This window comes from Ascaphus truei, chromosome 6 (assembly GCF_040206685.1).
Source record: "Ascaphus truei isolate aAscTru1 chromosome 6, aAscTru1.hap1, whole genome shotgun sequence".
In the NCBI taxonomy this organism is placed as follows: domain Eukaryota; kingdom Metazoa; phylum Chordata; class Amphibia; order Anura; family Ascaphidae; genus Ascaphus; species Ascaphus truei.
The window spans coordinates 119,145,463-119,169,227 of record NC_134488.1 but is presented as its reverse complement, the minus strand read 5'-3'; the positions used below and the strand labels follow the sequence as shown (position 1 = coordinate 119,169,227).

The window sequence follows — 23,765 nt, the reverse complement described above, 5'->3', positions numbered from 1 at the left end:
ACCTTCTATTTGTACATGCTACCTTGGGATCATGCACACACGCGTGGGCACAGTCTCACTGCAAGGACGTGTTGTGGTGCAGAAAGATAGCACCACCAGAATAAAGGATACAAGGAGGTCAAAGCTCACCACCCCCAGACTCCCAATCAGCCAGGGCAAGTGATGCAGCATGTAGTTGACTTCAGACTGGCCGTGGTCTGGATTCTTCAGGAGAATGCCGAGTCCGTAGGTCAGGTTTCCTAGAATCACCAGAGCAAACAGAGACAGAGACAGGCCCTCTGTCGATCTTCTCCTGAACTGCAGAGCAGAAGAGAACAAACGTCACAAGATCCCTGCTGCTGCCTCCCTACCTTAGACAGCAGAAGCTATACGCACATGCCCGCAGGCAGCAAGAGCACGACACAGGACACAGCAGAAGATGCACATACATTGTATCATAGGCCCTTAGGACAATGGTGGACTCCTTACATTGGTAATAATCTGAGGAAGCCTGGAGATCAGGTACAGCACCGAGGAGAACGAACCAATAGTCAATCCAATAATCTCCTGTGTGGTGAATGGCTGACAGAGAAGCACATGGAGAACACCATCAGTACACAGAGCAGTGTTAAAAAGAGACAACATCTAATGACACACACACGCATGTACGCACACACTACGGAAGAGATTGTGACTGGGTCTATTGCCCTAATTTTGGGTGTATAACACAATTGCTGCCTTACCAAACCCGGTTCTGTTTTGTACGGGGTTCCTTTCAACCAATGGCTGACGTGCACTAAAATGCCTCCCTTATCTCTCAGACGCTCCTTCTTCTAGCATAGCCCAATCCTGTCCTCATCTTCAGAAGCACTGAACACCAAGCAGTGAAGAAGCAGGAGGCGGGGTCGTGCTGTTCTTATAGGAGCAGAACTCGCACGGCACGGAGACGCTCAGTGAAGAATCTCAATACCGTGCAGCCTAACTCAGCCAGTAAAGTACATCACAAATCCCACACAGTCACATCTCAATCCCTTTATAGTGTATGTGAACATTGCCTTTTAACAAGGTTGTTAAACCCTTTCACTGCCAGAGACACACAATGCATGATGTCCCTCTGCAGGTAAAGGGTTAATGTAATTATTATAATATGCTACACTGAGGCGGGGAGTCCCTGCTATCCCAGTGTCCCTCTAATATAATCCCAATACATATCCCCCCCCCCCAAGGAATTTAGAGTGGCCCTTGGACTGTCAAAAAGAAATACAACAAAAGGCAATAGAAAAATAAGAATATCTATTAAGTGTAATAAAAAAAATCAATTATCTGTGTGCTATTTCATGAAGTGCAATAAATACACACAATTCCTCTGTGACCGATTCTCTATCAATTATATGAAACTACCATTATAAAAATATTATTTTATTAGGATTATACCATTACATATCACACACACACACACACACACACACACACACACACACACACACACACACACACACACACACACACACACACACACACACACACACACACACACACACACACACACACACAATTAAATAAATAATCCTGACTACAGCTGTGATAGAGACCACATGTTAGTCCCAAAAATCCACTGCAGATTCAGCCTCAAATAAGTGAGTGAGCAAAGAATAAGCGCGAGTGAGCAAAGAATAAGCCCGAGTGAGCAAAGAATAAGCCCGAGTGAGCAAAGAATAAGCCCGAGTGAGCAAAGAATAAGCCCGAGTGAGCAAAGAATAAGCCCGAGTGAGCAAAGAATAAGCCCGAGTGAGCAAAGAATAAGCCCGAGTGAGCAAAGAATAAGCCCGAGTGAGCAAAGAATAAGCCCGAGTGAGCAAAGAATAAGCCCGAGTGAGCAAAGAATAAGCCCGAGTGAGCAAAGAATAAGCCCGAGTGAGCAAAGAATAAGCCCGAGTGAGCAAAGAATAAGCCCGAGTGAGCAAAGAATAAGCCCGAGTGAGCAAAGAATAAGCCCGAGTGAGCAAAGAATAAGCCTGAGTGAGACGGAGAGAATAAAAGGGAACAGTAGATAATATAGTGTAGTGCCTGTACTGTATGTTGACATAAGAGGAGCCCAAGTAGTGTGATACCAAAAAATGAGTTCAGTTTCTCCTTACACTAATGGGTTTACACTCACACTCACTCCATTTGGGCTCCTCTTACATCTCCCTTTTCAGGGTAAAGCAAAGACTGCAACACAGACCTTTATCCTAGGCCCCAGAGCGTGAGACGGGACGGACCGTTATGTGGATAGAAGGCGTGTGCACAAAGCGGGGCTGGAGATTTTTGCATTTTTTTATTTCGACATACAGTACTACACCAGGGGTGACCAACTCCATTCCTCAAGGGCCACCAACAGGTCAGGTTTTCAGGATATCCCTGCTTCTGCACAGATGGCTCAGTCAGAATGATAGCATGCACTATATTTTCTCACATGTACATTATTTCAGACAAAAACTGCGCTGGGTTTTTGGGACTACAACGTACTCAGAATGGCATCTTTATGTCTTTTCAGAAAAGTACAACAATTTCTTCAAAGTGCGGGTCTCCTCTAGGACAGAGATACACAGTGCGGGTCTCCTCTAGGACAGAGATACACAGTGCGGGTCTCCTCTAGGACAGAGATACACAGTGCGGGTCTCCTCTAGGACAGAGATACACAGTGCGGGTCTCCTCTAGGACAGAGATACACAGTGCGGGTCTCCTCTAGGACAGAGATACACAGTGCGGGTCTCCTCTAGGACAGAGATACACAGTGCGGGTCTCCTCTAGGACAGAGATACACAGTGCGGGTCTCCTCAAGGACAGAGATACACAGTGCGGGTCTCCTCTAGGACAGAGATACACAGTGCGGGTCTCCTCTAGGACAGAGATACACAGTGCGGGTCTCCTCTAGGACAGAGATACACAGTGCGGGTCTCCTCTAGGACAGAGATACACAGTGCATGTCTCCTCTAGGACAGAGATAAACAGTGCGGGTCTCCTCTAGGACAGAGATACACAGTGCGGGTCTCCTCTAGGACAGAGATACACAGTGCGGGTCTCCTCTAGGACAGAGATACACAGTGCGGGTCTCTTCTAGGACAGAGATACACAGTGCGGGTCTCCTCTAGGACAGAGATACACAGTGCGGGTCTCCTCTAGGACAGAGATACACAGTGCGGGTCTCCTCTAGGACAGAGATACACAGTGCGGGTCTCCTCTAGGACAGAGATACACAGTGCGGGTCTCCTCTAGGACAGAGATACACAGTGCGGGTCTCCTCTAGGACAGAGATACACAGTGCGGGTCTCCTCTATGACAGAGATACACAGTGCGGGTCTCCTCTAGGACAGAGATACACAGTGCGGGTCTCCTCTAGGACAGAGATGCACAGTGCGGGTCTCCTCTAGGACAGAGATACACAGTGCGGGTCTCCTCTAGGACAGAGATACACAGTGCGGGTCTCCTCTAGGACAGAGATACACAGTGCGGGTCTCCTCTAGGACAGAGATACACAGTGCGGGTCTCCTCTAGGACAGAGATACACAGTGCGGGTCTCCTCTAGGACAGAGATACACAGTGCGGGTCTCCTCTAGGACAGAGATACACAGTGCGGGTCTCCTCTAGGACAGAGATACACAGTGCGGGTCTCCTCTAGGACAGAGATACACAGTGCGGGTCTCCTCTAGGACAGAGATACACAGTGCGTGTCTCCTCTAGGACAGAGATACACAGTGCGGGTCTCCTCTAGGACAGAGATACACAGTGCGGGTCTCCTCTAGGACAGAGATACACAGTGCGGGTCTCCTCTAGGACAGAGATACACAGTGCGGGTCTCCTCTAGGACAGAGATACACAGTGCGGGTCTCCTCTAGGACAGAGATACACAGTGCGTGTCTCCTCTAGGACAGAGATACACAGTGCGGGTCTCCTCTAGGACAGAGATACACAGTGCGGGTCTCCTCTAGGACAGAGATACACAGTGCGGGTCTCCTCTGGGACAGAGATACACAGTGCGGGTCTCCTCTGGGACAGAGATACACAGTGCGGGTCTCCTCTGGGACAGAGATACACAGTGCGGGTCTCCTCTAGGACAGAGATACACAGTGCGGGTCTCCTCTAGGACAGAGATACACAGTGCGGGTCTCCTCTAGGACAGAGAAACACAGTGCGGGTCTCCTCTAGGACAGAGATACACAGTGCGGGTCTCCTCTAGGACAGAGATACACAGTGCGGGTCTCCTCTAGGACAGAGATACACAGTGCGGGTCTCCTCTAGGACAGAGATACACAGTGCGGGTCTCCTCTAGGACAGAGATACACAGTGCGGGTCTCCTCTAGGACAGAGATACACAGTGCGGGTCTCCTCTAGGACAGAGATACACAGTGCGGGTCTCCTCTAGGACAGAGATACACAGTGCGGGTCTCCTCTAGGACAGAGATACACAGTGCGGGTCTCCTCTAGGACAGAGATACACAGTGCGGGTCTCCTCTAGGACAGAGATACACAGTGCGGGTCTCCTCTAGGACAGAGATACACAGTGCGGGTCTCCTCTAGGACAGAGATACACAGCGCGGGTCTCTTCTAGGACAGAGATACACAGCGCGGGTCTCCTCTAGGACAGAGATACACAGCGCGGGTCTCCTCTAGAACAGAGATACACAGCGCGGGTCTCCTCTAGGACAGAGATACACAGTGCGGGTCTCCTCTAGGACAGAGATACACAGTGCGGGTCTCCTCTAGGACAGAGATACAACGTAGATCCATACTCACAAGTTCATAATGCAATGCTCCATTTAATGTGCGTGACATCCAACAGTGGAATAACATTTCAGGTCCCATATGGACCTTTCACCTAAAGAAACGGTCCATGTGGGGCCTGAAACGATGTCCCTCCTCTGTTCTTGGCTATCACATTAAATGGAGAATTGCATGATGAACTTGCGAGTAGAGATGTACTTTGTGCCTCTGTCCTAGAGGAGAATTTCTGTGTCTATGTTGCGTTGGCTGCACCAGCAGGAGTCTCCTCGCCTGAAACGGTTCCCCCCGCACTTTGGAATTGAACTTTTTAGAGAAGTATAATATAATGTTGCTGGCCCTTCGAATTCTAAACGTAACATCCGATCATTTCGTTGAAGAACGCGGTCCTAATATACTACGATTTGTCTCAATGTAAAACAAGCCTTCTGGATTGCAACTCTGGGAAAGGCCCTACGGTAGCACTGCCCTCTCATTGGCTGTGGGTGCCCGTCGCTACACTTTCAGTACTAGCCCTGTAGCTCCGGACATTGGGTACCTCGGATCCCAGCTCATCGGCTGAGAGCAGGTGTCTTCTCCTCAGTACCACTGTAGAGTCCAGCCCCGGAGGTCTTGGTTCCCGGAGGAGGGAGACAGCTGCCACGGAGGAGCCAAACAGGACAAATCCACACACAGCGTTTATTGGAGTGAACTCTGGAGAAGGGGGGAAAAAACGTGATACTTTTCCAAATAGTCTGCAGCTTTGGCTTGGTTTTCCAAATTGACTATGCTAATAGTAAACCCATTACCTAGAATGTGCGTAATATATGGAAGGGAGATTTGCTCGCGCTCCTACACAGAGGCATGGTCGTGCCATTCCAAATCACCTTGTACATGATGACGGAACCGATAGGAAAAGCACATCTTGACCAACAGGAGGTTTTATGCCAGCAGTTTGTTTTTGGGGCTGGAAGAGAGAACGCGATGGGCCGTGTACGATAAAGGCCAGGCGTTTACACCTCTCTCCTTACCCCTCGCCCCATAATCACTCAGCAAGTACAGGGATACCCCGCATTTATGTACGCAATGGGACCGGAGCATGTATGTAAAGCAAAAAGGTACTTAAAGTGAAGCACTGCCTTTTCCCCACTTATCGATGCATGTACTGTACTGCAATCGTCATATACGTGCATAACTGATGTAAATAACGCATGTGTAACAAGCTCTATATTCTCCCCACTTGCGCACAGCTTCGGTACAGGTAGGGAGCCGGTATCTCTGTTCAGGACGTGCTGACAGGCGCATGCGTGAGCTGCCGTTTGCCTATTGAGCGAGATGTACTTACTCGCGAGTGTACTTAAAGTGAGTGTCCTTAAACCGGGGTATGCCTGTAATACCAAGGGGTGGAGAACAGGAGGAACGCGAATGCCTGCAAATGTCACCTGCCTCGCGGCCGCACCCTCTCACTGCTCCGCTGCCCTTTGCAAATGCATGTTTATGGGTTATTTTACCCTGTGATTGCAATGTCATTGATAGCTGCTTGGGGGGGGGGAGGGAGGGGGTCTTCATTTAAAGCTGCAGACCAAGCAATATCCTACATGGGTTTTTATTTATTTATTTATTTTTAAAATAAATCGGTTCTGTACTTTGAGAAAATACTTGTAGCATTTTCTTTTTTAAACAACTCTGAATTACATTTTTAATGTATTACAATGTAACAAGCCTTTTTTGTTTCTATATCATTTACAAAGTCACATCCCCTTCCTCTCCTGAAACAGGCTCTGGCACACCCCTTTTTGAGCCCTGCCCTCTCTCTAGCACCAATTATATCTAGTCACATGAACTTCCCCACAGAACTTTGTCATATTAATATGCATATGCGTTCCACTGATTGCAAAATACGCCTCTGCAGCCATTTAGTGAACCCCCGAGGAGAATCTTTGCCGATGGATCACAAAAGAACGGATCGATCGGCAACTTAGCTAATTACTTCTTGTGTGGATTATATTGATGCACATGTTAAAGGAGAAAAAACAGATACAGAACTGCTGCTTTCAACTATGTTTCTCTACCGCTCTCACTCATCTGGCAATTTACTCCCGGGTACCCCAATTCCTAAAAGCCCCCATTTTCTGCACCACTCTGTTACTACGTAAACTCTAGCAATGGTCGGGGAATCGGGAGTTATGCTGAAAATACAGACTATGGGGCCTATGCAGAGAGCAGCGCTATTTCAAAACTCGCCATTTTTTGGAGAAATTCGCGCAGAAAACAGCAGAAAATGGCGAGTTACGAAAAACGCGCCAATTTTTTTTTTCTATTTCTAAAACTCGCCTCGCGGCTGGCGAGAACCTCCATCTCGCCAGTTTTAAAAATATCCTTATGCAGAGAGGCGCGAACGGCATCTAGCGGCTGTTCGCGCCAATAAAATGGCGCGATTGTCTCCTTTTTGCCTCGCCAGGAAAAGTTGGCAAGAAGCTGCCGCTCGCGGCCATAGGAAAGGGAAAAAAAAGGCGCAATTTTTTTTTAACACATTTCTGCAGCGCGCATCTCGCCAATTTAAACTCGCCACACGCATTCATGTTAAACATAGCAGAATTCGCACATTTCTGCATATGGAGAATAAAACTCTCCAAAAAAGCTACTTTTTATTAAACTCGCCAATTTTAAAATTCGCTGCTCTCTGCATAGGCCCCTTAGTAGCAATAGATTAGCTCTCTTTATGCCGATAGCTTAAGTTTACTTTTCTAGTTGATTACATTGTAACCAATATACTAAAGGGGGTTTAATTGCATACCGGGCCGTTTCAATTAACCCCTCCATTTAGTGATTATATTGAGGGTAGAGACGACATGTCTATCAATACACACACAGAGACACAGAGGATATAAATACTCACGGCTACGTTCTTGGTTCCGACACTTGTAATAAAAATACAGTGACAGCATCACCAGATCCGCCAGCACATAATAGACAGCGGTGTATGTCTGGAGGAACGAGATGGAGACAGGGCAGTGAGAGGTGGGACTCCCAGCTCTCCCACGGTTACATGAGCGTGGGGTGGGGGGAAGTTTAAGGAAAGCCGTACCTGCAGGGGAAGTTGGTGGGCAAGGAAAGCCCCCACACAATTACAGGAGTCTCCGCACATCCATCCCAGCAGAAACCAGATGGATATAGCCTTGTCCATATTGCCAGTCTTACAGGACTTATAGTACTGTCTAAGAAGAGAGCCATGGGATTAGTGAAGATGACATATAATGCTCTACATATTGGCTATGCAGTTTAGGACTAAAGTGACAAATGGATGGTTGGGTTAGCTCCTCTCACACCTTTCAGTCTCCGGGGTTCACCAGCCTCCGATGCGTGTTACCACACCATGTGCCCACGTTGACCCACAATTGACTTAATTAAAAACGATATGGCGGTGCGCGAAGCCGTATATGAAGCTGGCGACTCCACCCCGATGTTAGAGAACATAGTGGCGTTAATGTATGTGTGAGTGCGGTTAATAGCTTTCCTTTGTACTCAGATGCTGAATCCGGTCGAACTGCCCCGAATATGGCACCACAATCACCTATTTGAGCCATGACCCTTCTACGAGCTGAGCCGTTGAATGAATATTTAGTAGACGGAGGTCCGAGAGCCATGTGCCGTTCATATCCTTCTAGGGCAGAGGTGCCCCAATGGTGCTCAACTCCAGTCCTTCCAAAAGGGCAGGTTTTAAGGATATCGCAGCTTCAGCACAGGTGGCTCAATCAGATTGAGTCAAATATCCTTAAAAGCCGACCTGTTGGGGGGGGGGGGGTCTTGAGGACTGGAGTTGAGCCCCCCTGTTCTAGGGGACAGTGATATTACATGGATCTTTAGCCGTGACTCAGAGCACCCGGAAGGAAGGGGAGATCTTCCACTGGTTTCCCACGGTTGTAAGTCAATCTTGATGCAAGCGCTGGTGTTTTATTTCTTAGCTATGGTAACATGTCGCGTGCCAGGTGACTCCAAACTTGCACAAACACATCCAAGAGCAGCATGCCAGGACAGAGAGACACCATCTCCTAGCAAGCAATCCCAATGCAAGGTCAGGAACAGACATGCAACCAGAACGAAAAATATGGGGTATGATTGAAATAAATAAAGTGAACCACTAACAGCCCTACCTCAGGAAACCCCCGACAACTGGAAGAGCATCACAATGTAAGACAGGTCTCCTACAACTACGAATCAATGCGACTTTATCCACAAGACTACTACAGGGGAAAGGGACCTGAGAGTCATTATTTCAGCAGACTTAAAAGTAGGCGAACTATGTAACGAAGCCCTGGGGAAGGCCGGCAGGATGTTAGGTTGTGTAGGGAGAGGTATTAGCAGCAGAAAGAGATTTGGGGATGACGACACTTTATAGATCACTGGCGAGACCTCATCTAGAGCGCGGTGTTCCACTCTGGAGACCAGATCTCCGGAAGGACGTAAATAAATTGAAGATTGTGCAACAAAAGGGGATTACTAAGAAGGTGCGGGGTCTGCAGCATGAAACTGACCAGGAAAGACTACAGGACATGAATACAGCCGACAGGTGAATGGGCAGACGCGGTGGGCCGAGTGCTTCTTATCTGCCGGCAAATTCTGTTTCCCTAAGGCCACAAACTTGGTGAAGCTGAGCGCGTGTGCCCGTGCTCTGCGCGATCAAACACATTGCGACAATGTGTTGGCCCAGAGTGCGTGCGCCCGTGAGCGCTCAGCTGCTGGCAAAGACAATATTTTTGTATTTGTTGCGCTTGCCCTGGTCACATGCACGGATCAGCCAATGAGGGAAAACCGCTCACGTGACATCACGGGCACGCCCTGGCACCTCCCCCCCCCAACGCGCTGGCCAGGAATCGCCCAGGCAACATGAGCACCCGACATCACGGCGCTCGAGCGCGCTCTCACCCTGGGCGAGACCGTATTCCCATAGCTCAGACAGAGAGGTGTCCTGCAGCTTCCCCACTGTCACCGCGCAGTGACATCCTCCATATTACTATGTCATATAATGCTAGCGACAGAGGCACTTGTATGCAGAACAGAAACGTGTCCATATCACAAGCCCACGTCATTATTCCACAATGCAATGGATGGATAGATAGATTAGATAGATAGATTAGATAGATTAGATCGATAGATTAGATAGGATAGATTAGATCGGATAGATTAGATAGGATAGATTAGATAGGATAGATTAGATAGGATAGATAGGATAGGATAGATAGGATAGATAGATAGATATAAAAGGACAATGTTTCAGGTCCCTAGGAGGGGCCTTCCTCAGAGGCCTGGCGGAAATCTTGGCCTTTATACAAGACAATCACCATTTAAGTAATAGGCCTTTGAATAACTGGTGCTTGTTGCCTCTGATCACTTATTAGGAAGATGCATGAACCCGGCTATTAGATGATCTCAGAGCTCAGCTCTCCCTGTAATGCCACAAAAACCTCAGGGGGAGCTACAAACCGCAATTCTGTCCCAAGAATGCAGCTGCTCCGGTCTCATTTCCTGTGGGATTGGCAGTTCCAGAATTCCATACGTCTCTATTATTGTTTATGTACATGTATATATATTATTGTACATCAAGTATAGTGTGTTATTTGTGTTATCTTTAAGTGTATAGGTCGCCAGGTTAGTATAGACTGGAAATAGAGGGGATAGATATTAGATATCCCTGGTTACATATATATATGTATACGGTGAACAATACAGCATTAATCGTGTGTGTGTGTGTGTGTGTGTGTGTGGTGTCTTTATTTATACAGCGCCCACAGCTGTACTCGGTTCTTTACAAGAGACGATACAGTACAGGGAATTATAATACCATAAGTTCAACAAATAATATCAGACAATAGGAAAGGAAATCCCTGCCCCGGAGAGCTTACAATCTAAGTGGTATGATGGGAGACTTACAGAGACAGCAGACGAGGGAAGAAGTGCAGTAGATGGCAGGTCACTGGAAGGAGTGACTGGTGAAAAGCTTCATTTAAGAGGCGAGTTTTAAGATTAGTCTTAAAGGTGCGTAGAGAAGGTGCTTGGTGTATACTGAGTGTGAGCGAGCTCCACGGGTAAGGGGCAGCGAGGGAGAAAGGTTCAAGGCGAGAGAGAGCAGTAGAGGTGAAAGGGGTGGGAAGGAGACAGTTGTGGGCAGAGTGCAGGAGACGAACAAGGGCACGACAATCAGAGCGGAGATGCACGGAGGAACAGATGAGTGGAGAGCCTTGAAGGTAAGGGGGAGAACTTTGTGGGTAATCCTCAACTTGATGGGATAAGGAATAAGAGACACTGTCCCTGATCTGCCTGGCAACACACGACAGGACAGATGGGATTGTATAACAAGAAAACCATATAGAATGTTGAAAAAAATTGTAAATTTGAGAGACACAGAGAGTCCAACTGCCGGTCTGAGACCAAACACAGAGATAGGGAGCGTCACACACACACACACACACACACACACACACAGAGACAGCCCAGGCGACAGTGACAAGGGCTTAAGAGACAGCCTGACACTCGAAGATGAAAGAGGTTTATACATGACTGCTAGCCACGGAGAGAGAAAGAGACACAGCTGCAGAAACATCTCCTACACACAAAGACAAGTGTGTTATAAAGAGAAGAGTCCACAGTAAGAGAGATCCAGACACTTGCTGGGCTATTAAAGAGCGACGGGATAAGAGCGAGTCCGGAGGCCATTTTCCTGCCACTGGAGTATCCTTTACCAATTACACACGCACCTCACAAATATTTAACCCTCAACAGGCCTGCTACGCTACTACACGCCGATAAGTGAGATAAGAGTTCACACGCAGTGCGGACAATAATATTAGCTTAAAGGCAGTAACAGTGTCCGATACGGATAATAAAACGGACAATTGCGCAGCTTCCTTGTTTATTGTGAGTTGCAACTGTATATAATGTGTTATGGGATATTGTTTTTATTAGAAACGGAGGATACCCAGAGGGGAGCATAAAGCACCAGTAAATATATAGTAAAAAAAAAGTGACAAAAACCCTCCACTGTACAGTGTACAGCAAATACAAAATACAGCACATTCCCGCGTCTCAGAGAGGTCTGCAACCCTGTCTTTCCCCATTACCTCTTAATGCTTCCACTGCAGCAAGGGATTCTGGGTAAGGACAGGTAAAGGAGCACTCGCAGTGCGTCACTTGTTGCTTCCTGTCCATTTTAACGTGGATCCCTATAAGCGTATGCCTGCCGTATCACACAGCTTTTACAGCACAGCCTGGGTGCACGTGCATGGCCAAGAACCCTGCTCACAGAGCGCTTCTTTGACCTGTGTGAGGTTAGTTGCTGGCTATGCAATGTGACTACAATGCTGTAGCGGACAAAACCAAAGACAAATTAACTTTAAAAAAGTGACCAAACCCCCTCCCACTGTACATCAAATAAAAATACCACTTATCAGCTCATCAACATGTCCCCGACAGGTCTGCCACCCCGCCTCACTTTTCATAGGAATGCTAGCAGGGTGTGTGACCTTTGATGTAGAATTGTGACTTAGCCGGACAAACAGGCACCAAGATCATATGAAGGAAATCCCCATTTCATTTAAAACTACAAAGAGAGATCACATTACCTGTTGGACTCCAGTGTTACTGGAGAACAGCGTTATCTCTCGCTTTCACGTTAGAGACGGCAGTATTCCTTTTACCTGTATCTGCCATGTTGCTTTAGCGCAGGGGTGGGCAACTCCAGTCCTCAAGGGCCACGTTTTAAGGGCATCCCTGCTTCAATCTTCGACTGAGCCACTTATGCTGAAGCAGGGATATCCTTAAAACTTGACCCATGGGTGGCCCTTGAGGACTGGAATTGCCCACCCCTGCTTTAGCACTAATCCCTGCAGACAAGCAGGGCCCTCTGCCAGAAAAGTGGGTCCTAGCACTGTGGGTGAGTTGGATTTGACCCGACGGGCAGCGAGCAGCAGGACTGGTGGGGATGGTGGCATATGAAAGGGGTGCTCAGTATATGACTATAGTTCCACTTTCTACTAAGAGAAGGGGACTCATCGCACGTAGCAGGGCAGTCATTGTTATTGTCGATTTGAGATGTTTGTCTAAGTAATGTGATCCGGGACAAACATTACCAGGTTGTACTGTACATCTCCATGTGGTTTTGTTTTTTTGATCTTGAAAAAGCGTCACGTTTACAGCAACAGAAAGGAATTTCTAGGCTTCGTTCAGTCAATCAAAATACGCTTACATTTGTTTTTTACCTGCAGTGCTGGAGGGGTCCGCAACGCAGTAATGTGCACTTTTCTGCCCTTCAGCACTGAATGGGTTTAGGATAAAGCCAGCAGGAAGCAGACATGTCAACTTCTAAAGGACCCAAATCAGAAGGTGTGTGTGTGTGTGTGTGTGTGTGTGTGTTTGTGTGTTTGTGTGTATAGACGCTTGGCTCTCACGGGGACATCTGACCATTTTCAAGAGTTACCATTAGAAATCCCTTGTAGGGGGAATATAAGTGCTCTTTGGCACCCCGAGCAGAAAAGCGCACTCCCCAAATAACATGCCCTCTGGGGGTGGTCAGTCACTATATCACATATATCTGGCAGGTCTCTTACTCATGAGGGGCTTCCTCCTATTTCAATGCCCCCCCCCTCCCATCTTCTGTCTGATATTCCCCCTCCATGGCCAGAGGGGCCATCATAACATTGCTCTGAAATATGTTAGGAGGAGAGGGCGCTGCAATGTGTTAGGAGGAGAGGGCACTGCAATGTGTTAGGAGGAGAGGGCGCTGCAATGTGTTAGGAGGAGAGGGCGCTGCAATGTGTTAGGAGGAGAGGGCGCTGCAATGTGTTAGGAGGAGAGGGCCCTGCAATGTGTTAGGAGGAGAGGGCGCTGCAATGTGTTAGGAGGAGAGGGCGCTGCATTGTGTTAGGAGGAGAGGGCGCTGCATTGTGTTAGGAGGAGAGGGCGCTGCATTGGGTTAGGAGGAGAGGGCGCTGCATTGTGTTAGGAGGAGAGGGCACTGCAATGTGTTAGGAGGAGAGGGCCCTGCAATGTGTTAGGAGAGGGCCCGGCAATGTGTTAGGAGGAGAGGGCGCTGCATTGGGTTAGGAGGAGAGGGCGCTGCATTGTGTTAGGAGGAGAGGGCGCTGCAATGTGTTAGGAGGAGAGGGCCCTGCAATGTGTTAGGAGGAGAGGGCCCTGCAATGTGTTAGGAGGAGAGGGCCCGGCAATGTGTTAGGAAGAGAGGGCCCTGCGATGTGTTAGGAGGAGAGGGCTCGGCGATGTGTTAGGAGGAGAGGGCTCGGCAATGTGTTAGGAGAGGGCCCGGCAATGTGTTAGGAGAGGGCTCTGCAATGTGTTAGGAGAGGGCTCTGCAATGTGTTAGGAGAGGGCTCTGCAATGTGTTAGGAGAGGGCCCTGCAATGTGTTAGGAGGAGAGGGCCCGGCAATGTGTTAGGAGAGGGCCCGGCAATGTGTTAGGAGAGGGCTCTGCAATGTGTTAGGAGAGGGCTCTGCAATGTGTTAGGAGAGGGCTCTGCAATGTGTTAGGAGAGGGCTCTGCAATGTGTTAGGAGAGGGCCCTGCAATGTGTTAGGAGGAGAGGGCCCTGCAATGTGTTAGGAGGAGAGGGCCCGGCAATGTGTTAGGAGGAGAGGGCCCGGCAATGTGTTAGGAGAGGGCCCGGCAATGTGTTAGGAGAGGGCCCGGCAATGTGTTAGGAGGAGAGGGCTCTGCAATGTGTTAGGAGAGGGCCCGGCAATGTGTTAGGAGGAGAGGGCCCTGCAATGTGTTAGGAGAGGGCCCGGCAATGTGTTAGGAGAGGGCCCGGCAATGTGTTAGGAGAGGGCTCTGCAATGTGTTAGGAGAGGGCCCGGCAATGTGTTAGGAGAGGGCTCTGCAATGTGTTAGGAGAGGGCCCTGCAATGTGTTAGGAGGAGAGGGCTCTGCAATGTGTTAGGAGAGGGCCCGGCAATGTGTTAGGAGAGGGCCTGGCAATGTGTTAGGAGAGGGCCCGGCAATGTGTTAGGAGAGGGCCCGGCAATGTGTTAGGAGAGGGCCCGGCAATGTGTTAGGAGAGGGCCCGGCAATGTGTTAGGAGAGGGCCCGGCAATGTGTTAGGAGAGGGCCCGGCAATGTGTTAGGAGAGGGCTCTGCAATGTGTTAGGAGAGGGCCCTGCAATGTGTTAGGAGAGGGCCTGGCAATGTGTTAGGAGAGGGCTCTGCAATGTGTTAGGAGAGGGCTCTGCAATGTGTTAGGAGAGGGCTCTGCAATGTGTTAGGAGAGGGCCCTGCAATGTGTTAGGAGGAGAGGGCCCGGCAATGTGTTAGGAGAGGGCCCGGCAATGTGTTAGGAGAGGGCTCTGCAATGTGTTAGGAGAGGGCTCTGCAATGTGTTAGGAGAGGGCTCTGCAATGTGTTAGGAGAGGGCTCTGCAATGTGTTAGGAGAGGGCCCTGCAATGTGTTAGGAGGAGAGGGCCCTGCAATGTGTTAGGAGGAGAGGGCCCGGCAATGTGTTAGGAGGAGAGGGCCCGGCAATGTGTTAGGAGAGGGCCCGGCAATGTGTTAGGAGAGGGCCCGGCAATGTGTTAGGAGGAGAGGGCTCTGCAATGTGTTAGGAGAGGGCCCGGCAATGTGTTAGGAGGAGAGGGCCCTGCAATGTGTTAGGAGAGGGCCCGGCAATGTGTTAGGAGAGGGCCCGGCAATGTGTTAGGAGAGGGCTCTGCAATGTGTTAGGAGAGGGCCCGGCAATGTGTTAGGAGAGGGCTCTGCAATGTGTTAGGAGAGGGCCCTGCAATGTGTTAGGAGGAGAGGGCTCTGCAATGTGTTAGGAGAGGGCCTGGCAATGTGTTAGGAGAGGGCCCGGCAATGTGTTAGGAGAGGGCCCGGCAATGTGTTAGGAGAGGGCCCGGCAATGTGTTAGGAGAGGGCTCTGCAATGTGTTAGGAGAGGGCCCGGCAATGTGTTAGGAGAGGGCCCGGCAATGTGTTAGGAGAGGGCCCGGCAATGTGTTAGGAGAGGGCTCTGCAATGTGTTAGGAGAGGGCCCTGCAATGTGTTAGGAGGAGAGGGCCCTGCAATGTGTTAGGAGAGGGCCCGGCAATGTGTTAGGAGAGGGCTCGGCAATGTGTTGCTGGCAGTGAAGAGACTGATCAACGATCTATTTATTCTATTCTACATCTGCAGGTTTCCTGCTATTATACATCAGGTTAAGCCTCTAGAGGTCTATTACATGGTATCCATTTGCTCCTTGGCCTACAAAGATCAGAATCAGGCTCATATGTCAGCATGCAAGAGAAGTGCTTCATAGACACTTTTCCCCGTCATACAGTGACACATCCCCGTTACCACAGCATTTCTACCCCACACAGCAGAAACAGGACTAGATTTGCCGTTTCAGCGAGTTTCTCAGTGAGGAAGCAGAAAATGACCACCAGTCCTGGAACTGCTGCACAGAGCTGGGAAAGCTCCCTATCACAAGAGAGGAGAAAAAGACTAGTGGCGGAAGAAACCAAATATTCATTTCACGGACAGACAACCCCACCACAAGCTCTGTGCATCTGCCACACTGATGCATTAGGCAGTGAGGCATTTAAAGTGAGGTTTTTAAGTGATACAGTTAGACTACAGTTAATATATATATATAGTTAATATACTCACCTTCTTCATGCAAGACCAATAACCAATAACCTCAGCTGATATGACATGGATCTAATTGCATTCTCTTCACAGGTATGTTCCTGATGTTGAAACTCTCTGTATAAGACTGAATCTGGCCTTGTTGAATTGATATATAAGTATGTTCCTGATGTTGAAACTCTCTGTATAAGACTGAATCTGGCCTTGTTGAATTGATATATAAGTATGTTCCTGATGTTGAAACTCTCTGTATAAGACTGAATCTGGCCTTGTTGAATTGATATATAAGTATGTTCCTGATGTTGAAACTCTCTGTATAAGACTGAATCTGGCCTTGTTGAATTGATATATAAGTTAGTATGTTTGAATGTAAAAAGTTTTTTTTTTTTTTCCTCTTAACTCTGTGCTGTTAATTGAACAAATGGAACAAGGTGACTGATTGGGGAGGGGGAGGGTCATGTGACCTTTTTTTTTGTGTATAATACTAACAGCTCAGCTGCATTGGGCAGGAACTGCATTAGGCAGTGAGGCATTTAAAGTGAGGTTTTTAAGTGATACAGTTAGACTACAGTTTGACTAGAGGTGACTGGGGACTGCTTCTTTCTGCAAACTCTTTCACTCAAGACAACAAATGGTAAGCTATTCAGATCACACTATGATCCCATGCTTGTTAGCCTGCATAGTTTAACCCCCCACCCCTTTACAACTTCTTTCACTGCAGCCTCTCCCAAAACTGACTGCACAAAACACTGAAACCCTGAATTGACCCTAGCATTGCAATGCAGCAAAACACTTGAAAAGGTACAGGCCCACCCCTGCTGTTTAGTCTGCACACACTCACTCTGCTCATAACAGCTCCATGCAACACTGCCTACCTCTGGCATCATGAACCTGCTATGTCTTCTAACTTTTTTCTTTCTCCTGGCCTCATGGAGATGTTACTCCCTCTATCCACTACAAACTCCTCCATCCTTGCCCACACCCAACATCACCATACACCCTGGACTACTCAAAAGCCTTGCACTATCTACTGAATGTTGGTGGAGAACTCTAAAAACCAGCACACCAACCACTGCTCACTCTAATGGAAAACACCTCAAATTTACAACTTGCAAACAAATACCCAAATTTCTTCTCATACTATTACTCTCTCTAGCAGGTGATATTGAAACTAACCCAGGTCCTCCCATTTCAGCTCTGTCCCATGCCCCTGAGAATTCCACCTTTAAATTCCAAAAAGGGCTATCTGTCGCCCATATAAACATCCGGAGCCTGCTGCCCAAACTAGACGAACTAAGGGCATGGTGCCTTATGCATAAACCCAAAGCCATCGTTCTTACAGAAACATGGCTATCCCCTAAAACCCCTGATGCAAATATCGCCATTCAGGGATACTCCATTTTTAGGAGAGATAGGTCAAAGAGAGGAGGAGGGGTGTTATTTTATATTGCAGACACCTTACAATTTACACTGCTACATTGCCCACCAAGTCCACCCTCTTTTGAAACTCTAGTTGGCAAAATCTGCCTCCCCTTTTCTAAGCCCATCTTGCTTGCTGGCATCTACCGCCCCCCTAAAGCCCTTCTACAATCCTTGACTGATATCACCCAATTTCTTGCCTCCATTTCCTCTCTGAATGAGAAGAGTGAGCTGCTAGTTCTTGGGGATTTCAACTTCAATTGGCTTGACCCTAAAAACCACAAAATCCAGATACAACTCAAGTCACTTAACCTATCGCAACTCATTTCCCAACCCACACGAATAAACCTGAAGTCGCATAACCATTCCTTGCTAGACTGGATTCTCTCCTCAAACCCCAGCAGAATCCAATCCTCTGGCATCCTTCCTGACATTTTCAGTGACCATGCAATAGTGTACTGTGTAAGGAAAATTAAACCGCCCCATTCAAGCCCTATAGTTCTCCTCACTAGAACATTTAAAAACTTTAACCCACAACAGTTTCTGGATGACCTTACCAACTGCCCATGGCACAGAATCGATTTAATTCCCGACCCTGATTCTGCGCTCGACTATTTCCAATCCGAGTTCTTAAAACTCTGCGATACCCATGCTCCACTACGCAAAATAAGGGTACGGGGGGCCCACCTTCCATGGGTTACACCTGACCTTATAGCACTCTACCAGTTCAGGGATGCCTTGTGGAAAAGCTACAAAGTAACTGGCACTACCAAGGATCTCAATCACTACAGATGCCTGCGGAACGTGTGCACAAGGCAAACAAGGCATGCAAAAGCACAATATTACTCTGACAATCTCCTCCAGAATACATCAAACCCAGCTAATTTCTGGAAGGTTATCAACAATATATTCCAGCCTCCTAACCATCAACAACCAAGTAATATCACTAAGGGGGATATTACTCTGACAAACCCCACTGACATTGCAAATGCATTCAATGATTACTTTGTGGGGTGTGCCACTAACCTATTAGCGAAACGCAGCACAAACCCCAAACCTGAATCTCATCCTGGGAGTACCCCTATAGTCCCACCCCCTCCCAACACTGCCCACAATTTTCAATTTAGCCCAGTATCTGAAGAGGAGATTACACAAGCGCTCCTCAAACTAAAACTAAGCAGCCAATGTGGACCCGACTTACTACAATCTAGGTTCCTACGACTTGGTGCCCCAGCCATTGCCAAACCAATTGCGTCCATAGTCAACTCTATCCTGTCTGCAGGCCATATCCCTAAGACCTGGAAAACTGCCAGAGTTGTCCCAATCTTCAAAAGTGGGGACAAAAACACTGTCTCAAACTACAGGCCAATCTCACTTCTCCCAATTCTATCCAAAGTTATGGAAAAATGTGTCCACTCCCAATTAAGCGAGTTCTACACCAAGACAAATTTCCCTAGCCAATTCCAGTCTGGGTTTCGTCCCAAACACTCCACCGTAACTACCCTGCTAAAAGTTTGCAATGAAATCCAGTGTGGAATGGAACGGGGACAACTCACTGGTGCAGTATTCCTAGATTTTGCAAAGGCTTTTGACACAGTTGATCATGCTATCCTGCTTAACAAACTCCAGAGCTCTGGAATAGGGAAACATGCTTTAAACTGGTTTCAGTCCTACCTATCAGGAAGATCCCAACATGTGTCCATCTCAGGCTCTAACTCCAACCCCCTGGATATTACCTGTGGTGTCCCGCAAGGCTCTGTTCTGGGGCCCCTACTCTTCTCAGTGTTCATTAATGATCTTCCCACAGCTTGTACGGAAGCCTCAATACACATGTATGCAGATGACACAATCCTGTATGCACACAGCCATAGCCTCTCTGACCTTCAACACATACTTCAGTCTGACTTTTTGAGACTCGAAAACTGGATTTCCCAAAACAAACTGTTTTTAAACACTGACAAGACTGTAACAATGGTATTTGGGACCAAGACTAAATTTGTAAAGCTTCCAGTGACTGAGCTCCTGATTAGAACCAACGCTAAAACCACCCTAACACCTGTCACTAGTTTTAAATACCTGGGCTTATGGTTTGACTCCCACTTAACATTCGGGATGCACATTGATACCCTGACAACCAAGACCTATGCCAAACTAGGGGTACTTTACAGGAACAAATCCTCCCTAAGTCTCCTGGTCAGAAAGCGTATTGCACAGCAGATGCTAATGCCAATTATTGACTATGGAGACATAGTATATGGCTCGGCTCCTCAAACCCACCTTAGCAAACTTGACACCCTCTACAATTCAATTTGTCGTTTTGTTCTCCAATGCAACTACAACACACATCACTGCGAAATGCTCAAAGAACTAGATTGGTCATCACTAGAGTCTAGGCGCAAAGTTCACCTTTCCTGTCTCACCCTCAAATACTTTCTGGGCAAGCTACCCAGCTACCTGAACAAGCTCCTCACCCCTACCACATGCAGTACCTATCACCTGAGATCAGACTCCAAAAGACTATTCATGGTCCCAAGACTCAACAAAGTATCCGGACGTTCCTCCTTCTCCTTCCGTGCACCCCAAAACTGGAACAACCTACCAGAGACTCTCATATCCACCACCAGCTTAAGTTCTTTCAAATCTAAGGCTGTCTCACACTTTAATCTGGTCTGTAACTGTTTCATAAGCTCATAATATATATTTTCTTTAACTGTGCATGCAATGTCTTGTATATAAATGTATACCTTGTTCATTTATGTAACTGTATTTGTAACCATGTATTATTTGTTTTACTCTGTGCCCAGGACATACTTGAAAACGAGAGGTAACTCTCAATGTATTACTTCCTGGTAAAATATTTTATAAATAAAAAATAAATAAATAAATGATACATAAGGCTAAGTCCCTGCTAGCGCTGATCGGGCTGAGAGGGCGGCGCTTCGGCGCGGACTTACATATATAGCTATATGTAAGTCCATGCGGTGCTCGTTCGCGTGCACACACACTCATCCGCGATCGGCGATTAGGTAAACAAAAAAACTATTCTTAACCGCGCGCTCAACTACCCGCAATGCCACCATCCCCCGTGAGCGCGTACAAGCAGGACACCCGGCGATCATGCTTGGAGCGCTCTCCAAGCATGAGCGCGCTCAGCGCCAGCGGGGACTTAGCCTAACTTACACACGAGACAAGAGGAAGAGGCACCAAGAACAGAAGGAATCCCCACAGATTTCTGTCAAACGTAGAGGGGACACTCGGTTGTTTCGCAGATCATGACACCCCTACAGACAGCAGCACGAACAAAGTAACTCGGCCCCTACCAGACACAAATAACCTAGCCTCGTAATTTAGAGCCGCGTCCTGGAGACTGAACAAGTGTCTAAATGTATGTCGTGGTGATTCAATAAAAGGGATCCAATTAAAATGTTCTGGGCAGTGGCAGTGCTAAGAGGCTTGACTCCTGTCACATATATGTCACAGGTAAATGCTGGCCTCATTTTGCAGCCCGGAACTGATCCATCACTTCAAGTTCTTAAGGCAGCTTTAGTTGAAGAGGCAGATGACTCGCATGTCCTAGTGAAAGATCCACAAATACTCACGGGAAAGAAGCAGCTACAAAGCAAAGGATGGAGAAGAGCGCCAGAGCCACGCTGGCCACGTCCCGGCCGTCCTCCGCACACTCGTTAAACACATTCCAGATCCACTTTGATCCATTGGGACAGTCTGAGAAATTCCATGGACGAGACGCTGAGTCCGCAGTCCAGCGGGAGAGCCGGACGTCCATACTGCTTGTGCCCTACGAAACTCTGGGGGGGGGAGGGGGGTAAAGAGACAGGTCAGGGTTTAGTGCTCAGTAGAAGATCACAGGTCAGACGGGGTCACAGTGTTCCCCCCCATTCCGCAAAGGGAAGATGCCCACGTTGAACCCTTTGGCAAGAGGTGCCAGCAATGCATTGCTATCAAATAGGTTCTGGGATCTCTGGTGGTGAAGAGGTTAAAATAAACATACACCCATGTCCCGGCTTTGCAAAATGCTGTTTTAAACCCCTATAGGGTTAAATAAAAGCATCTGACACGATATTTTTGGAAAAGCTTCCCTTCTCTTTCTCCGATTGGTGGCGGGCTCGCACAAACCTGTCCGTCCGCGGTGAGACTCCTAGAAAGGCAAGCAGCTTTAGGTTTAAACCCAGCTCATTGCTAAATGTGGACGAGGGGTTCGTTCATCATTTCATACAAACTCCTTCCCCCACACACCCCAATCTCAGGCTGTCCGCTGCCACGTCCCCCTCTGTGCCAGGCACCAGAGGGTCTTACCTCTCTGACGATCTGAAGCTGGAGGTCAGGGGCTCGGGTTTCTGCGCCTGCCTCTCCTCACCGGTCACTTTGTCTTAGTCGTCAGGGCCTCTCTTTTAATTTACAGTTTCCTATTTGATTGAATCCCTTCATATGTATCTGTACGGCTTCTTTTCTAGCGTCTTTGTATGTGTCCCTTTAGATTTGCTTCTGTGCCATTATCTATTTACATCTGTATATGTCCCTTTAGATCTCCCACTGTGTTAGGGTCTATGCATCATTCAGAGAGCAGCATATATATGTATATGAGTATGTTTGTATGTCCCTCCCTGCATTAGTATCTGTATCTATGTCTCTTTCTCTCTCTGTGTGTGTGTGAGTGTGTGTCTCTCTCTCTCTCTCTCTGTGTCTCTCTTTCCCCTGCGCTCCTCTCTTCCTCACTGCTACTGTCAGGTCACATGACAGACTAACATGTGACTCAGCATGTCATGTGACTCCTGACTAAGGCTGGGCAGTGGATGTTGTGTCACACTTTCTTCTTTTTTTAACGTACCAATCCCAGCAATATCCTACGTGTTATTTTTTTAAATAAATCAGTTCTGTAGAATTAGATAACACTACCTTATTTTATTCAATGCCATTTTTTATGAGTTTTAATATACTGAGCATCTTTTTATTTCTATAGCAGGTTTTAGCCCATGTCCCCAGCAGTGTAAGAGCTTTGCAACACTTCCCTGTTTGTTATAATTTGTTGCCAATGTTCCCAGCAGTTTGAGCTGCAAACTGTAACAATAGATAATGTTACGGTAGTACTATAAGGATACATTGTAGCTGCTGAGTTACACTAACTGAAGGATTGATTTGAAACGGAAAGGCAGCCATTTAGTGAACCCTGGGAATGAGGATTGCTGCATATATTAAAACAAAAACACATTTTTTTCCCTTTTCTTTAAGCTGCTTGGATTGCTTCTTTAAGAGGTTTCACTATTTCATGTGATCCACGATCTCCGCAATGTAGAGTTTAAGTAAAGCTTTATGGTTGCCCAATTTGCAATTAACCAGCAAAATAGACAGCTTGATTACAATATGCAGGAGTTTATCATAGGTAATCTCAAACAACATCATTTAAACTAACTTCAATAGCATGCCATTTCAGGTTAGCAGCGGTGTAACTACCGCCCTGGATGCCCGGGCATGTCCAGGGGCCCCAGATCAGGGGAGGGCCCCCAAAGGGAGTCAGGACCCTCCATCCCGACTTGTGATGAACCCACCCCCCAAGCGGTTACAGAGACCCCACTCTCTCCCCCACAGCAACGAAATGGATAGCCGGGTGTGGGGCCACTGTAACAGAGCAGACCTCCTTTGTGACGTTGTGGTGGCATGTTACCATGACAACGCGCCCTCACATGAGGCAGTGACATCATGACGCCGGCAGCTAAGTGAAATACCCGGGGAGCCCCTTACGCTGTAGTTACATCACTGCCAGTTAGTTAAACATTTTAGAGATATCAATACAAAACATCTGAACTAAATTACACACAAAAAAACCCCACAACTTTTGTCAATAAGCTCGATTTTAAAAATGATAAAAACTGCGTACAGGGGAAACACCATCCAAATATGTATTGTGCCGGTGATTGGTTGGATAATATTTGTGAAGAATTTTAAAATGTAATCTTTTTCATTGTAATCCAATGTTCCCATGC

At 47.6% G+C, this 23,765-nt stretch overlaps 1 protein-coding gene across 4 annotated transcripts in view; it reads right to left on the bottom strand.

Moving 5' to 3' along the window:
* SLC66A1 (solute carrier family 66 member 1) overlaps positions 1-23,765 on the bottom strand; it is a 34,321-nt gene that overhangs the window by 2,521 nt on the left and 8,035 nt on the right. For 3 of the 4 annotated variants that reach the window (XM_075606025.1, XM_075606027.1, XM_075606026.1), the window contains 6 exons: positions 21,366-21,572; positions 7,808-7,937; positions 7,619-7,706; positions 5,279-5,433; positions 469-561; positions 112-297 (listed from right to left, as the gene is read on the bottom strand). In XM_075606025.1, coding sequence (XP_075462140.1) covers positions 112-297; positions 469-561; positions 5,279-5,433; positions 7,619-7,706; positions 7,808-7,937; positions 21,366-21,550 — 837 coding nt within the window. In that variant the 5' untranslated portion in view covers positions 21,551-21,572. Of the gene's footprint in view, positions 1-111; positions 298-468; positions 562-5,278; positions 5,434-7,618; positions 7,707-7,807; positions 7,938-21,365; positions 21,573-22,080; positions 22,497-23,765 lie in introns of those variants that run through there. The other variant, XM_075606024.1, reaches the window with a different exon arrangement.